This window comes from Ixodes scapularis, unplaced genomic scaffold, assembly GCF_016920785.2.
Source record: "Ixodes scapularis isolate PalLabHiFi unplaced genomic scaffold, ASM1692078v2 PGA_scaffold3__209_contigs__length_174095766, whole genome shotgun sequence".
Lineage (NCBI taxonomy): Eukaryota > Metazoa > Arthropoda > Arachnida > Ixodida > Ixodidae > Ixodes > Ixodes scapularis.
Window position 1 is genome coordinate 31,229,631 of NW_024609868.1, and position 17,434 is coordinate 31,247,064.

General features: G+C 46.7%; 1 protein-coding gene across 1 annotated transcript in view; it reads right to left on the bottom strand.

Annotated features, from left to right (window-relative positions):
• Positions 1–10,609: 10,609 nt before the first annotated feature.
• Positions 10,610–17,434, bottom strand: part of LOC8029036 (cytochrome P450 4C1) — a 38,767-nt gene continuing 31,942 nt past the window's right edge. The window contains exon 5 of the mRNA XM_042292689.1: positions 10,610–10,785. Within this exon, the coding sequence (XP_042148623.1) occupies positions 10,610–10,785 (176 nt within the window). The remainder of the gene's footprint in view (positions 10,786–17,434) is intronic.

Below are 17,434 nucleotides of genomic sequence, written 5' to 3' on the forward strand. Positions count from 1 at the left end.
TCAAGTCGCCGCAGAATAGTTGTTTTACTCTCGCTGACGAGCTATTTGACACAATCAACTTATAATGCACTTATTTCCATTTGTCTTACAGCCGCCATTACTTCACTCAGAGAAATGACCAGATGACGTCTCGAAAGAGCGCGTTTTCACACGACGATAAGGCCATTTGTTGGAGAGTGTACATTGAAGTGGGGAGTTTTACTTTCCTCAAAAAATACAAGTACATGTTCGGAGAATTTACTTCAAGTAAAGTACAATTTTTCTAAACAGTAGTACTTTAAGTACCATGTACATAGAGTACTTCCCAACACTGCTTGTTTATTATTTTTTATATAAAGACGTTGGGGGAATTACTACAGATTTCTCGAAGGATCTTTGAATCTTTGAAGATTGGAAGAAAAGGCAACGCCAAAAGGTAATCATTGCGTTGCTCTTTAGCACGCGATTCTTCGAGTTCAGCACAAACTGCGGGAGCACCAGATGAGTTCCAGAGCAGGTGCTGCCTTTTGGTGCTTCCTTTGAGTGAGGATTCAGTGTGTGCACCCCCTGTAGTGGGCGAGAGCTTCTGCGTTGAGAAGAAGCGGGGTCCAGCCCTTTCTTAAAATGGGTCAAGTCTCCTTGAGTTACGGGACACTGAGAAACGCCAGTCATCGGCACTAATCGCGCAGTTAATCGGCCTCTCTTGCGTCGTGTCTGTTCGCTCTCCGCGCCTCGTAGCAGTGTTGTTGCAGGGGGCTTATGAAAATTTTGGGGGGTTTCGGACTCTCCAAACCATTTTTTCCCTTCCCCCTTTCCTACGCCATACGCTTCCCCCTCTTTGCAAATATCAGCTGATCTTCCAACATTTTACCTCCTTTGTGCAGGATTGTTTGTCGATAGGCAAAACAACCACTAAAATTAGAAAGTAATTTGTAACTTGAGTAGGAGTTACTCAAAAAGTAATTAAAGTAAACTACTAATTACCGAAATAAAAATGTAATTGAAAGTTAATAAACTACTCAGAAAAGTAGTTAAACTACAGTAACTTGAGTAGAGTAGTTGAACTACGTCCATGTCTGTAATAACTCTATGGCCCTGGCTTTAGGAATTATCTTTGTAATCCTCTGCACCCAGAAAGAACTCCTGCAAGTTGAAAAAATCCATCGTCAGATTTCACGAAGCATGTCTAGAAGCTGCCCACTTGGGCAGAAAGTCATAACTGAGATATGCAATTTCGCCGTAATCTTATTTAATCGCACTCCGGCCGCTTCGAAAGTAATAATGCGGGCAGAAAAATATCGGACTCAGTTGTTTGTAATGACGAGCTCTGAGGCAACTGCTCGCTGGAACGGGCGGCCCACTAGTGAGATTACCCTGTTTGTTCTGCCGACCGTGTTGGGATGGGTTCGATTGGCTTCGAGCTCGCAATGTTATGTAGACTGCGTTCAATTGCAACAGAGCTCTCCATTTCAACATCAATCCAATCCGCGGGATTTTTTTGCTCATTGCTTATTTATCACACTCTTACTCTCTCGTGCTCAATGCGTCATACCTCAAATCTTTTACAATACGGAGAGCAAGTCCTCTGCTTTTTGAGCAGGAGTGGCGGTGACGTCAGAACAACGCCGAACTCTTATTGGTTGATTGTAAAAAAAAAAATAGTAGGTAGACCTAAAGGCATCTAGCACTGAGGTCTACCACTATTTTTTTTTCAAACAGCCAATGAGAGCTCGGCGTTGTTCTGACGTCACCGTTACTCCTGCTCAAAAACCAGACGACTTGCTTTCCGCATAGGAAACAAAACGAGGCGAATTTATATTCTTTAACTTCACTTTGAATAATTTATTTTGTTGCTTACAATTCTTCCGTTCGCTTGCAAAAAAAAAAAAAAAAAAAGAAAACAGCGGCAACATGATTAACCAACGTTGCCAACGGTGCCGAATAAAAGGTTAACACATGCCAGAAGTTAACGTTTTTCTGCTACTGGCCATGTGATGGCGCTTCTGGTTAAGCCACAGTCGTCGCTGTTCAGACCTCTTAGACAGTTTGTTACAAACTTCCACTATATTCACTGACAGCTAAAGAAACGCAGAACAGTGCGTGTCCCGATCATCTTATTATCGTTCGGCAGTCGACGACAGTGGGGAATTTAGCGGTAAAAATAGGGAAGAGCTTATTACGAAGCGAGGAGTGAGAGACCCAACGCGGGCAGAAGCCGAGGGAGATAAGGGAACGATAGCGCGCGGAGACACCCTCGTGCTTCCCGATATGCCACTATCGAAATAGAGTTCAACGCTCAACTTTCCCTGCACTACGTGTTATCGAGGATTGCGCGGATGTTTGTTACATGACGAAGGATTGCGAGCCTGCTGCTGCCGTGAATGGGCGCCCAATACATTATATTAGAAGCGCAAGAACATCCAAACCAAACTTCGTAGGTATTTAGATTGGAATTCTCCGAATTATAATTCTTCTAAGGACGATGTCAGCACCGATGGCTCACTGTTTCTAATGCAGCTTTCTGATTTCTTAAAATCTGCAAGATGTATACTAAAACCGAGCGCCTTGAAAGAAACGTATTACAACCAAAAAAAAAAAAAAACAAAAAAAAACTTTGAAGCTTAGGGCCATGACAGATGTGCGAGGCGTAATCCTTCGCTTCTTCTTTTATTTTCTTTTTTGTGCGTTTAGCCGGTGAGATAGCAAGCGGACAAAGGAGGGAGGGTACCTCGTTGAATACACTTTGTAACGGGTGGTAGCTTGCGCCACCTAGCCTAATACGACGAGCGCCGTGACGATGCATTTTTGGCGTTGTTTAATTGGTTCTATCGGATCACACCATTGGCTGCGCTATGACTTAATATGAAAAAGAAATGACCGCATCTCCACGTGGTGAATGATATTGATTGGGGCGAAGCTCTGGTGGTGCTGATGATACTGATTTTATTGTTTATAGGTAGTGCTGATGGTGCTGATTTTTTTTTATTGCTCATACGTAGTGCTTAGTTCCGGGTTGCGTTTCAACTTCATAATTACTGCTTTATGGTCGGTGAAATGCGGAGTCAGTGGCTCTTCTAGCGGATCAGCTTGGATCCGCTAGAAGCCGCGGGAACGCATCTCCGCCGCTTAAGTCAACGGTCCATGTCAGAAAGAGAATGTGTGGTATGGAACGTGGTTATATATGCATTTGAGCATTTGACCGCAGCTTCCTGTCGTCTCTAAACGTTGAGCCAATACATGCAAAGTTTAACGCGATTATATACGCGTTTGACCGCAGCGCCCTCTCCTGTGTAGACGTTGAGCGGCTACATGCAACGTTTCAACCATGACAGAAACCCCAGCTCTTGAGTTAGTACCAGATCTCAGAGCCCCCTACTCGTCCCACACTCGTGGCCGAGTGGTTAAGGCGATGGGCTAGAAATCCATTGGGGTCTCCCCGCACAGGTTCGAATCCTGTCGACTGCGCAAACATTTTTTTTTTCTTTTTATGTGAGCACGGACGCCGGGCGGACGGACGGACGGACGGACGGACGGACAAGGCTAGACCCTAAGGAGCTTCGCCCCTAAAAGGAGTATGGAAACTCGGTAGCCGAAGTAATGCGGAACGCAAGCTTGTCTGGTTCTCGCACAGAGGTTGCGACGATGTCAGAACGTCAAACTCTTAATGGCTAATTGAAAAAAAAAAAAAAAAATAGAAGGCATATTTTTCAAGGCATCTAGCATTCATTCTACGCGCTATCCTTCTAATCCAAGCCCATGAGAACTTGGCGTCTTTTGGACGTCACCGTAACTTTTGCGCAAGAAGCGGAAGACTTAAAGGCCCGTTCACCTTCTTGCGACCGAGTAAGACCGAGAGAGACCAGACCGGTTTTTAAGCCTCTTGCGATCTCTTAGGACCAGCTCCGCTGCTGCGCATCCGGCCCTAAGAAGTCGCGAAAGGCTTAAAAACCGGTCTGGTCTCTCTCGGTCTTACTCGGTCGCAAGAGTGTGAACGGCGCTTAAAATTAAAAAAAATCGAAAAAAACAAAACAAAACATAACAGCAACCCTAAGTTGGAAAACGAAAAAGACAATCGGAAATTATGTGTGGTCCCAGACGTAGCCGTGCTGCTCGACAGCGGCGAATGTTGCGTCATGCTCTCGTGTGATTATATATAGCCATCCTTGGGAAGCGGCGGAGTCGAGCGCTAACTCCATGGGGCGTCCTCGTGAGCGAGGTCGGATGCAGACCGAAACCGATCGCTTCTCTTCATGCGGAGGCCAAGGCCGAATATGCTGGTATTGCAACACAGCGAATGCTTAAATGCTGTGGTGAGAAAAAAAAAAACTGGCTTGCGTAATGTATGATTTCTGACAGCTTAAGAAACACGGGACGAACATCTTATCATCTCTCTGCAGCCAATGAGATTGGGGCAGTAGAGCCGATAAGAACGCTAAGGAATCAACCACGAAGTGTTAACATAATGAGTCATGCCATCTTAAACAGCTAACTTATATAAAAGCGAATAAAACATGAGGCTGTAGATACACTGGGAGCCGGCCGGGCTAACCTATTGATTCGCGAGCGAGACGTTAGTTTGAAGTTGGTTTGATGACGCAATATATTTGTATAGGAATAAGCTAGAAGCAGGCAAGTAATTACGAAAACAACTGCAGTAACTAAAAAAAACTGGAAAAACGGCGCTTTGTTTTTGTTGCATGTACTTTTTTTGAACTCGTGATTTTGAGAGAAAAAAAATCACGAGTGATTGCAGCACTTGACAGATTGTAGCACTTGACAGAGCCAACCACTGCGATCTACGGAGAAATTGCAAAATGACGCAGTTAAAAAAAATGTTAGTCTGAAAAAAAAAAAAGAGAATAGTTTGCGCTGTGACATTGAGCATGGTGAAGCTTGACGCTCGGTGTCCCAGTGCACACCGTTTTCTTAACTTTAGACACGTTTCCAGCCTCGTCATCGGCCAAACTTCTTTAGTATATGACAGTGATTGGCTCTCCCCAAGGGTTTTACTGGTAAGTAGAGGCTCTAGATTTATTAGAGTGTGGAAGCCCTAGGGGGAAATGATTGAACCCGGGGATCCCGGGGGTCAATCCCAACCCCTCCCCGTTTCGATCTGGATGAGCATCGTACTGCGGCGTGCGGTCATGTCTACTGCGCGGTGCACGTTAAAAACGCCAAGACCTCAAAGGCAGACCGGCCTTACACTGTATGAATAACAAACGTCAAGTTTAATTTTCTTTTGTGACTAAATGATTTGCAAATAAATCTGCGAGAACACCCCCCCCCCCTCTTTTTTTTTCCCTGCCTACCCATCCCAAAAAATTATTCTCAAATCAAAGACGTATTTGTTTATACATTACTCAATGACAGGTTCAAATTCCCACATGCAGAAGAGAAAAGTTGTTTCCTCGCTGCGACTATCATTATTTTTTTTTATCTTATCGCGTACTCAAATTTAAATTCCCAGAGCTCAGGACCGGCCGCTAGAAATTAGGTTTCTTAAAGAAGTTATAAAAACACAGTGAGCATTTGACTGTATAGAATGACGCTATAAAATAAACGAAACAACATGAATGTTTCAATGACTCGTAATTTAAATAGCACGAGACTACATGACAATGAAAAAACGGTTAAAGTGCAGGCGAGCTTGTGTAAGTTATACATGATTGAATACCCGAGACTGTGGCACGATTTTCTGTTTTTCAAACCACAGTTTCAGGTTTTCAATCATCATGTATAACTGCATGACAGTCAACTTTTCGCAATAGACTTACGTACTTTAGACATTCTTGCGAAGCGGTGGGTGTCGTTTCGTGTCGGTGGAAGCTTTTGTATTTATGTCGAGTCCTCTGACCTTCTGGGTGTCCCGTCGGGTAAGGACATTAAGATTTTTTTTTGTTGTTCTATATGGCCTTAGAATCGGCTTTATTCCTGTACTGATTTTAAGGGTCTATAATAGTGCGCATCTCCAGAAGAAGCTTACTGGAGAGCGTAATAACTATATATGACGCCGTCATAGGCCGGACACGCGTTAAAGGAGCGATGCAACAATTTTTGTACTGTGCACAAATACCGCTTAAAACGGATCCCTAACGTCAATGACCTATGAAACACGCGTTCGTTTCTCACCCCACGCAATAGAAGTCCCAGAAAAAAATTTAAGAAAAACGAGCAGCGTTCACCCCCTCAACTCGCAGCCAGAACAAGCGGCCACGTGATCTGGAGCCGATTATATGCCGCCAGTGTTGATCATAGCCACGCGCTGGGGTTGGCAAAGCGCAGGACACGCGCTGAGTTCCAGACATTGTTATGGCTCGGCTGTTGTCGTCGTTGCAGCGATTGGACACGGGTCACAACCCGAATGCTTCTCGAGCTAGCAATTGTCACGAGCCCAAGTCCAGTGCCCACGCAATGCTCGGGTCCAATCTATGAACCGCATTCAAATATCGTCACTTGGGTGTACTGCGATCCCCGAGTTACGTCATCAAATTTTGCGAAGGAGAGATTGAATGAAAATGATCGCTTTTGTCCTTGAAATTACACCGCAACAAAGGAGTTTCTTGGCCAATGGCATTGCGTGTGAGTATCCTTGAGTCCCAGGTGTGCCAGTAAGCTCGTGTAGAGAGAAAAACATTCCAATTGAATATCGTTGCACAGCTCCTTTAAAGCTCAAGTGAGGTCTCCTGCCTCGGAGCATTGTTTTTGAAGAAAACATTGGTGTAATTTTTTTTGTACTCTTGCATGCCTACTAGCGCTGGATAATGTTTCGAAGCACGGAAAATTAATCCGCCCATTGCCCCCGAAATGTACCGTGTTTTCCAGGCTATAGTCCGGGGACTATGCATGTTTATAAGTTTAAATTTTAGGCTCTACAGACTATCTACGCGGGCAGAATACACAGGAATTTTGTTTTTCAAGATCGTTCATTATGACGAGACGTGACATATTTTGTGAATGAAAGAGTATGTCAATGATGATTTATGTATAATACAAGCTTCCACGTTAGCTAAGAAAGCAGATATTTGTCGGCGTGTGCCGTGTATGCAAAGATTTTCGTGTCGACTAAGCACCGGAAGCACCGGGTGCGGACTATCTAAGAAAACACTTTTATTTTTGACCCCAAATTTGCCCTTGCGGACTATAGCCTAGAAAATACGATGATATTTTAATATGCACTCGCGAAAAGCTGCAATCAGAGTCAGTGATGTTAAATACCAGTTGTCAGCATTGCTAGATCGAAGCTTCATGTATAGCCAATTTACAACCCATCTTAGCGCACATCATGGCAAGGTTTTTAAACATCTGTAGGTTGATCTTTATATATATATTTTTTTTAAAATTTACGTTCGAAGATTTTTGCAACTTCAGAAACTCATAACATTTAGTAAAAGGGGTCAATCTAGCAACGCGTGTCCGATCCCCAATGAAGCGTGCAACTTTATTCCATTGCCACATTTTTTTTGCGCACCAAGAGCATTGTGCAGCAGGGCTATTTGAGCGAGCGGCAAGTTTACGGAGAGACACTTTGGTGTCGTTTCTGCACTTCGCGATACAAATCGTGTGCGGTGTGTGCATACGGCTACAACTATTTTGTTCGCATACGCGTTAAACAAACAAAAGGCGGCATAGCAAAAAGCAAACAAAAAGAAAGAAAACGAGAACAAATATGCAATTTTTACGTAAAATTGTCATTACAAGCCCTTTGCGCCGGAATAGCAAAAACACAAGTTAAAAAAAAGGAAAAAAAACGACACGATTTAGAACACACAAAACAGCACTTTTTTGTGTTTCTTGTAGATTATAACATTAAAACCACCACGCAACAATGACAACCCTCGCAACAGAGTTTCAGATTTTAATTACATACAAACAAGAAATACATTCGCGACAACTTTCAAAGTCAACGATAAGTGCAGGACGGGAAAAATTCCCGCAAATAGGTACAAAGTGAAAGAGTTGAGTCGCCTTCGAGCAGTCACGCTACGTCACGGTTGGCTAGATGCAGATTTGCCATGTACCCGGAAGAAACTACTACCCCTATTCACCAGGCGCGAGTAGCGCCTGTTTTACCACTGACTAGTGACGTCATCGACTAAAAGGATCACGTGGCGAGTGATTGTCGCCACTAAGTGAGCGCTTGATATTCACCGGTCGTGTTTAACGACTAACAAATCTTAGTCATGGGGTAGGGCTAGTTTAGCCGGTGTTTAGCGGGTGACTTGCGGCTCAGCGCCATGGCCAACTCGTATCACCGCTGACTGTCAGCGCTAACGAAGCACTTACTGTTTCGAAGCGCTGGGGGTACACATCTAGAAAGAATTGGAGGAGCAAATAATGTGTATATAGCCATGTTGGGCAGTCAGAAATACCGCTAAATAGATTTCAGCAGGGCGCTGGACGACGAGAAAAAAACGCATTTACGGGCGCTTCCATATTTGTTTATGTCGCTGGAAATGCAGCTTCAGTGTTTCTCCCTGGCGTTGTTTTCAAATTTTTCTTTGTAAAACTCTGTCTCGGACAATATGTCTCTCATTGTAACTTTTTTTTCCTGATAAACATCTAAAGTTTATTTTTTTAGGATCAAATACCCATTTACGCAGTGGCGTTTAAGTATGCATATGCGTGACCTATCTTTTTACGTCACTTCCGATAGTTAGTTCCGACTAGATAGCCACCCGCTCGCTTCGCGCTCGTGAATAACGCAGAACATGATCGCTCGCTAGTCGCGGATTTCTCGTTTAGATCGCGACTACTTAGTCGTGCTACTAACCTTAAAACCGCGCTAGTTACTCGCGCCTGGTGAATACGGGTGGACATCTCCCAGCTGCGTATGTAAAAACCGAGGAGCCAGGAGGCATGTACACCAACACAGTGTTCACGAACAAGCCCGCGTTTACCCACATCGAGTGTGGGCATTGCGCGTGCGCAGTAACCAGATTCGCGGCAGGCGATCCTCCTCCGCATGCGCAGCGCCGATGGCAGCGCCACCGTAGTGGAGTGACGTCAGAAACTTGGGTTGGTCTATACTTCGTTTCACTTTAAGTCCAACCACGGCCGACTTTACAATATAAAAGAGCCAATCAACGGCGCCAGAAAAGTGCATCGTCATGACACTAACGCTAATCACCGTTGTCCGTTTGCTGGCGCTGACAATTATGCACAGTAAATGCGCCGCAGTCATGTTGTGTTTTTGCTGTGTTTGATTAGTTTAGCCGGTGATAACATACACAAAGGTGATGAGCGCCGTGACGAAGCACTTTTGGAGCTGTTTGATTGGCTCCCTCGGTTCGTAGCGTCGGCTGTGTTCGGACTAATGGCGCGTTCACACTTGCGGATTCGCGGGCGGGTCCGCGCAGGCGGGAAGTTGGTTTTGGATCTGGGTGGTGAAATAGACTTGTCGCTGACGAAAAAATCTGGATCAGTCCGGGACCCAAGTCCAGATTTTCCACCAGCGGCGAGTCGATTTCGCCACCCGGCTCCGAAACTGCGTGGATCCGCCCGCGAATCCACAAGTGGAAACCCGCCAACACTTGAGTATAATTGCTTAGCCGTGACGGTGTCGTTTTTAACGGAATCGGTCACAAAGCGAAAATAAAAGGAAAAGCGTCGGTACTTGCGAGATTGAATGTCTTATACAGAAGAGAACGGCGTTCGGTTGCAGCATAAACAAAGAAAAACAAAAGGAAGAGCCATATCGAAGAGCTCATCGATTCACGCGCGCACAAAGAGGAGACAATCTTTTAACATTTGAAGATGAATCCACACTTGTGAACATGCACGCAACAATTCGGAGATGAAATAGTGACAGCTCGTTTTGCGATGACTCTGAGATGCAATAAAAAAAAAAGTAAGAAAAAAAAAAAGGTGTGGTACCCTTTTCATACTTGGCTCGTTTGCACACCACCTCCTAGATGTCATGGGGGCTTTGTCGCTCGCCGAGACGCTGCTAAAAAGATTGGCCAATCGGCCTCTGACACCGTGAGATGGTTAGAATCTTCGAAATGTCTGATTGTCGCAGCACGCTAGAGAGTGAAAAGACAAGTTATACTTGGTTTTGTATTAAGTCCAGACGCAGCCGACGCTACGAGCTGATGAGACCAATCAGAGAGTGTCAAAAACGCACCACAATGGTGTTCGCTATGCTCCTGAACATGGTCTATCAGTCGATACACCAATCACAAACAGAAAAGGCCTAGCGACTTGCACTTATGACGATCCATGATTGGTCCACTTTACCTGGTATAGTCAGCTGCGTCTGGCCATAAGCTGAAACGAAGTGTGGCCCGCTATCTCTAAAAAAAGTCTGTGCGTCTACTTTCACGCACAACACTCAGAGAGCCAAGCAGCGCAACGTACGGAGGCAGCTCAGCGAATGAATATGCGGAAACATATGTTTAGACCAAAAAACGCAGTCTGAGTTGTGACATTAAGCCATGCAAAACGTCACGCTTGCATTGCTTAATGTCACAACTCAGACTGCGTTTTTTTGGTCTAAACATATGTTTCGGCATTGTCATTCGCTGAGCTGCCTCCGTAAGTTGCGCTGATTGGCTCTCCGAGTGTTGTGAGTGGAAGTAGACGTACAAACGTTTTTTAGAGTACAGAGACGCCGCGGAAAGTGCGCGGGGAATCACTTGGCCGTCTTGGGCGACCGCCTCTTGATCCAGAGATGAAGGCCTTCCTTGGCTCGGACGATCACCTCGCACGTCAGCCTCAGCCTGTCGAGGGGAGTCTTGGCCTCGAAGTCGTACCTGTGGAGCATCTTCGCCACGAGGATCTTCATTTTTGTCATGGCGAAACGCTGACCTGAAATAAAACGAAGTGGGGTTAGTTTTCGCCACACTGAACGGGACAACGCAGAGAGCAACATCCGGGAAGCCTTAGCGTTACAGCTAAGGTTTCAGTAAGATACCTAACTTACATACAGTTTATCTTAGCTGTAGTCACTGACACCGGGGCGTGGCTTATTGGGTTCGCACTTTTTGCTTCGTGATTTGTTCTTTCTTATCAGCGAATGACGCAATCGCGTAGGCTCACGAGAGACAACAAGATGGTTGTAACTTTTCATGGCCCGCTAGCGTTTCTTATGTTGTCAGTGACCACAGATCGGACGTGGCGATCATTCTCTGGAAATCTGAAATGCAGTCCGAGTCACGCTTAAAAAATCTCTGAAACACCGGGAACGATTGTAAGAACGTTCACTTGCCGGTTTTTATATGGTTATATCGTTTAAACTACTCCCGGACGTGTCTGAATTTCTACGAGGTATGCTTCTTTCATGACGGCAACACGGATTTGAAAATAACTGACGAACAACGAGAAGCAAACGTGTACTGCTAGTTTCCGTGCAGTGGGTAACTACTACCACGTTCCCAGGCGTGAAGTTTGGCTAACAAGCGTGCTGTTTAAGGACAGAAAAAAAATATTAGGTGTCGCGGTAGAAAATCACGTTTTCCAGAAACCCTACGAAAGAATTGCGTTTCGCTTAAAGGAAAACCTTGAAAAAGTGGCAGGGCTAGAGGGGCCGAGAAAGAAAACAAAATATGAAAAGAAAAAGTGTTACTAATTGCAATCGACCGAGTGACCATTGCACGTCGTAGAATAGGCCACTCGGGCAGTGCAGCGGCCTCGCGTCACAACAAGGAACGAATCGGAAGACCTTGCACAACGTATTTGAACGTTGTAGTCGTTCTCAAGCAGTCAAGGCGTTGTTTTTGTCTGTCTTATGAAACCGTGGGACGCGCCTCCTATTGATTTGTATACCCTCCTATAGCTCCCATTGTATCATGCTCCGCTTCACCTTACAATGGACCGCAGAGGAGTCTACAAGCAAGTTCGTCTGCTTCTTTTGCCGGGGTTGTGGTGACGTCAAAACGCCGGGCTCTGCTTGACTCTGATTGAGAGATAGTGGGTAGACTTCAAGGCAGGCGGCTTTGAGGTCTACCCACTGTCCTTCAATCAGAGCCAATCAGAGCTCGTCATTCTGGCGTCGCCACAACCCCTGCAAAATAAGTAGAGGAACTTGCGCTCCGCATTGAAGCCAATCCAATGCCGTGTGACTATCACGTAACACTCCGGGAAAAGGGGGGGGGGGGGGGGTGCCGGGGTGCGTTGTCACGTCATACGTACAGAGCACTGCGTTGGCTGGGATCAGCCGTAACGTCCGCTACGGTTTATCATAAGGTGAAACGGAGTATAATTGGAGCGTTTCTGAAATGGCACGAGAGTAGCCGAGTTTAACCGTATACTGCTACTCGTCGCGTCGTGATCCTGGCGGTTGGTTGGAGAAGCGCCGGCTAAAATACCAAGCGGGCGCAGGTGTCGCCGTCGTCACGGTGTCACAAGTCGTGATCGCTGGAGTTTTTGTCGACTGGTCAGGTGCAGAGCGAACTACAACAACGGAACAGGGGTCTGCCGTCCTCACCTCCGCCGATGTAGTGCCACCAGCGATGCAGTGAATCGCAGTAAAAATTCTGGTTCACATATTTGCGTTCTGAACACGACCGACTGACTTGCAACCAATTACGACTCGTTAAGACAAAATGATACCACGGTTGCAGTGGCGACCAGCCGTATCAGCAACGAGCAGATGACGGTAGCCCGCAGATATCGCACCCTGCTGTCTGCTCACTGCGCCGATAGGAAGATGGCGCCACGCGTTACAAGCATCGCTAACTCTGTCATCTGCAAACCCGGCCGTCGTTAACCCTGGCAAGTTTGTTTGAAAAAGTTTTCACGGGAAAGGAGCTATATCTTGAAATTGCATCAACTTAAATTCGCCACTCCAATGCACACTCGTTGAAAGTTAGAGCTTCTATGCATGGGCGCGGATTTCTTTCGGCTGATTTTATAGCGCAGAGGAGAGTTCGGGCAGCAGGGCGTCTTGAAGTACTGTGCTAATCAAGTGTGTTCTCGCAGAACCCTTGCCATGCACGGATTCTGCTGCAATAGATTTCGACCAGTTACCGTTTCGTCACGTGCATCACAATCTTCAGCGCCACAGGCCTAGCCGGGGCGCCCCTGACGACGGGATTGAGCTACAAAAGAAGCCAGCACACCGGCCAGTCCTCAGTCTGGCAGCAGTGCATCTTAAACTACTGTGCTAATCAACTGTATTCTCGTAGGTAAGCACCGCTTTTGCGGTAAGAATTTCAAAACTTGTGCACAGCAGCCGAACACAGCAACTGCTGAAAGCGCCGTTTTGAAAGTGTGTAACTTTTGTGTCCTTCGGTGATGCTTTTGGTCTCCCTATCGACATGAGTAAAGAGGGCAAGGATGTTGCGAAGGCCCTTGACGAACTGAAACTGGAGTTGAGGGCCGACCTTAGGACTTTGAAAGAAAGCGTTAAACATTGTAACGGAACTTGCGACAGAGTAAATTATATTAAATACGAACTCAAGGAAATGCGAAAAGAAGTGCAGCAACTTTCGAGAAAGAACGAAGAGCTAACCGCTGAGAACCGCAGGTTAAGTGAAAAACGTTTATAAATTCGATCAATATCAAAGGTAAAAAACCTTCAAATAAACGGTGTAGCCGAAGCAGGCGACGTGTATGAGGTTGTGAGAAGAATCGGGAACCTTTCGACGAGCCTATCTTATGTTCGGACACCGATGTATGCCATGGTGTCCCAACCTTCAGATCCCACAACAGAAACATAATTGTTCGCTTCGTGCAGCGAGCCAAACGAGTCAAAATCTTGCAAAAAGGCAAAAAACAGAGGTCAATAACAAAGGACGTCGCTTACGGCGGGCAGGGCAGCCCTATAGCTATGTGAATGAGCATTCAATAAGTTCAAATAAAGGCTCCTGGGCGCTGCAATCGCAAAAAAGAAAACCGTATGCTGGAACTTTTTCTGGTCGTCTGGTGGGAAAAGTTTTGGTCCTAAAGATAATGAGGCAGTTGCGATCCGTGGTACTAGCATGACCGATGTGGAAAAAATAACAAATTAAAGATCAGAATTTTTTGAGCGAGCACGAGCCAATGATTCATCATGGAAAAGACTCGGTATTTATTCCCTACTGAGCTCAGATTTTATCTACAACATGAACCGAAACATTCTTTTACGTTATTCCCCCTACATTGCCAGACAGCGAGAAACAAATGTGATGACATATACTCTGTTTCACCTTATGATGTACCACAGAAAAGGCTACAAGAGCGAGCTCCTTGCTCTGGGGCAGATCTCGGCGGCACAAGCTCTCGTGCACTGAGGGCAGCTGCCAAAGCTATGAGCTCGCGCTTCTAGCCTTCGCTGCGGTACGACATAAGGTGAAACTAGGGTGCCTTCATGTGGGTGAAACGGAGTATAGACAATTGCAAGCATGGCGCCACAAGTGGTGCCCCATGCGTGCAAGCGCGTGCAACGCGCGGGTGAACGTAGCTTTCGCAAGCTCGTAATCGCACGGGCATGCCTGCTCGAGCAGAGACATGGCGGCGGCCAGTCGCCCAGCTTGCAATCGTCTATAGAATATATATTTTTCATCAAGTGAGTTTTAGTTTTGACGTGATAATCCTCTCGGAAACATGGTATAACAATGAGTCAGATGCCTTCACGTTGCGGGATTGTAACAATCATCGCCTTAATCGCAGCACGCCGCGGGAAGGAGGTGTCTGTATGCTTACAAAAAATAGCATAACTTGTGAGATAATATAAAAATTTACATGCGAAAGGCAAGACAACGAGCACTATACTTCGTCTCATCCTACGATGGACTAAAGGCCAAAGCCACGGGCCGCAAGATCCAATCTCGTTGCAAGCTAAAATATGACACGCTTGGCATTGGTTAGGTGTGGACGAATGATCCTTCAAGTCCAAAAGCGCTGCATCATTTTTATAGCTTCGACACTGCAATGAGCCTGTATGACATAGCTTTCTTTGCAATGTAAAATTGTTGAGTCACTCAGTGCTGTTCAATCCGAACTACCGTTCGCCCCTCCCCATTAGTGATTCGAGACGCGGGCGCCGATACGTGCATCGAAGCGAAATACCACGCAGTTTTTAAGTGGCTCGTGATTGGATCTGGCGGTCCGTAGCTTCTATCGTAAGGTGAGACGAAGTATAATGCTGCGCTAAAAAAAACAAAAAACAAAAAAAAACAACCAAAAAAACACTATTTTCTCTGTTCTTAATCTGCATCCCATGGCCAGCTTTCTGGGACTCGCTGTTTTAGTTCCCGATTCTCACGACACGTGGCGTATCAACCTTGAGCAACATAGAGTTCCTGTATGCTTCCTACGGGAGCCAGGGTTGCGCGTTCACCTCCGTGGCGCCGTCTTTCCTGCACGGCATGTCGATCCCGTTCGTCACGTGACTGAATTCGGTGAATAGCGGCGCCGCGCGTTCGAGGCGCGCGGCGCGCTCAAAAGCAGGGGAACGTACGCCGGGGCGCGTGCAACGTCTACTTTCCTGCACGGCACTTGATCCGGCTCCTCACGTGATCGGATCTCGGCGAATAGCGGCGCGGCGGCACGTGGGAAACAGACGCGCAACTCTGGCTCCCGAGCGCCCAGTGCGCATACACTATTGGCTCTCTCCTTTCCCCCCCAACCTCTATCACAACGCTTCTCTCTCTCTCTCTCTGGCTCCCGCCCGCTCATTCACACTGGAAGCGGATCCGCGTTCGCAAAGCGGTTGCGAACGCGGTTGTATAAAGATCCAGTACAATTGCACGCGCACTTGATTTCATCGAGTGCGCATGCAATTGCACTGGATCTTTATACAACCGCGTTCGCAACCGCTTTGCGAACGCGGATCCGCTCCCAGTGTGAATGACCGGGTAAGGAGCCTATAGAGGAACTTTAGAGCAAGATAGAGTGCCTACATACACACGCGCTCTTTTGCTTGAGTGGTGACATCTCAGTCATTTTTTCGCCCAATCGTTTTTTTATGCATTTTGAAGCGCGCGCATACTGGTGTCACTCAGTTCGAGCGCGTAGCTTTGGCTAGAGTGTACAAGGAAGTACGAGTGGGACGAGCTACAGGCTCTGTTCATGCTTTCAGTTGCGCCTCAAAATGTAGAAAGCGATCAAGTGAAACCAAGCCACTTCGATCGCAGCGCCACCTTTGCTGCGTGCGATATAGTGCAAAGGTGCAAAGAGAGGTGCTGGAAGCGCATGTTATCGATAAAGCTGGCTCGGGGCACTGCATCAGCCAGCCTTCGGTTTATCTTCACAAAAAAGAGGCCGATTTTATAGATGCATGGAAGCGACACGCCATTGGTTGTTCCGGCGTTGGTTGGCTTTGTGGTGTTTTCTTGTTTGAGCCGTTTTTAATAAAACTTCAGTTGATAGTCAGCGCTTGTCCTGTGCTCTACTCTCGTTGTCCTCGTCTTTATGCTATCGTAAGGCCGTCGTGACATCCCGTCGCGTCGAGGACGACGCCGTTTCGCTACATCAAGTCGCCGTTGTAACGCGGTCGTGACATCGCGTTGAGGACAACGCCGTTACGCGACGTTAGGGAGTTTTAGAATAACGTACGCAATTTTAGCGCACCCTAGCGCTAAATTTAGCGCTTGTATTAGCGCACGCGACGCAGGAGAGGTTTTGAATAGCGTTTCTCCGTCGCGACGCAAAAGCCCAAGCAGCTCGCGCTTGCGACGCCACCAAGATACAGTCACACTTTTTATTTCACACACGAAATGCTGTAACTTTAGAAACAAACAAGTCTTTTGGTTCAGAGTATTATTTTAGATTTTAAACATGAAAATCCGACGCGAGCGGCTGACCGGGCGTGCCCGCTCGCGTCGCCTCGGCAAGAGAGGTCTAGTGTACTGACCTTCGCACATCGTACCTTCGCCGAGAAATGTTCGCGCGTAGCAAGCATGAAGTTGCCGGTGATCGTTGCCAAACCGAGTACATTGTGTATTGAAAATCGCAGTCGCGAGGATGCCGCCGATGTCGCAGCCAAAGCAGCCGCCGACATAATCCTGGAAGCCGCCATTGTTTAGCTCTGCTCGTCTTTGCTTTAGCCAACTTCTCATCACGAATCCTCCTTGGAGAAGCCCAAAGACTCTTTGCGTACGCACGCTATTTCCAAGAAATAGCGCACGCAAAAATTGCGCACGCAAAGTGCAAAACCTGGTTTGCGTTCGGAGCATGCGCAGTGGCGACGACGCTATTCTTTGCGAACGCAAAGCTTTAATGATGAAAATAATCCCTGGAGAAGGGGAACAAGAGGGACAAAGGACACACACAAATTTCCAAATACAGCTAGGTGACGCGTGCGCGACCGGAAAAATCCGCCTGGTCCGGGTATCGAACCCGAGACCTCTCCATTACAGGTGGAAAGGTCGAATCCGGGACCTCTCCACCTGTAATGGAGAGGACCCGGGTTCGATACCCGGACCAGGCGGATTTTTCGGGTCGCTCACCAGTCACCTAGCTGTGTTTGGGGATTTGTGGTTGTCCTTTGTCCCTCTTGTTCCCCTTCTCCATGGATTATCGTCACCATTCTTGT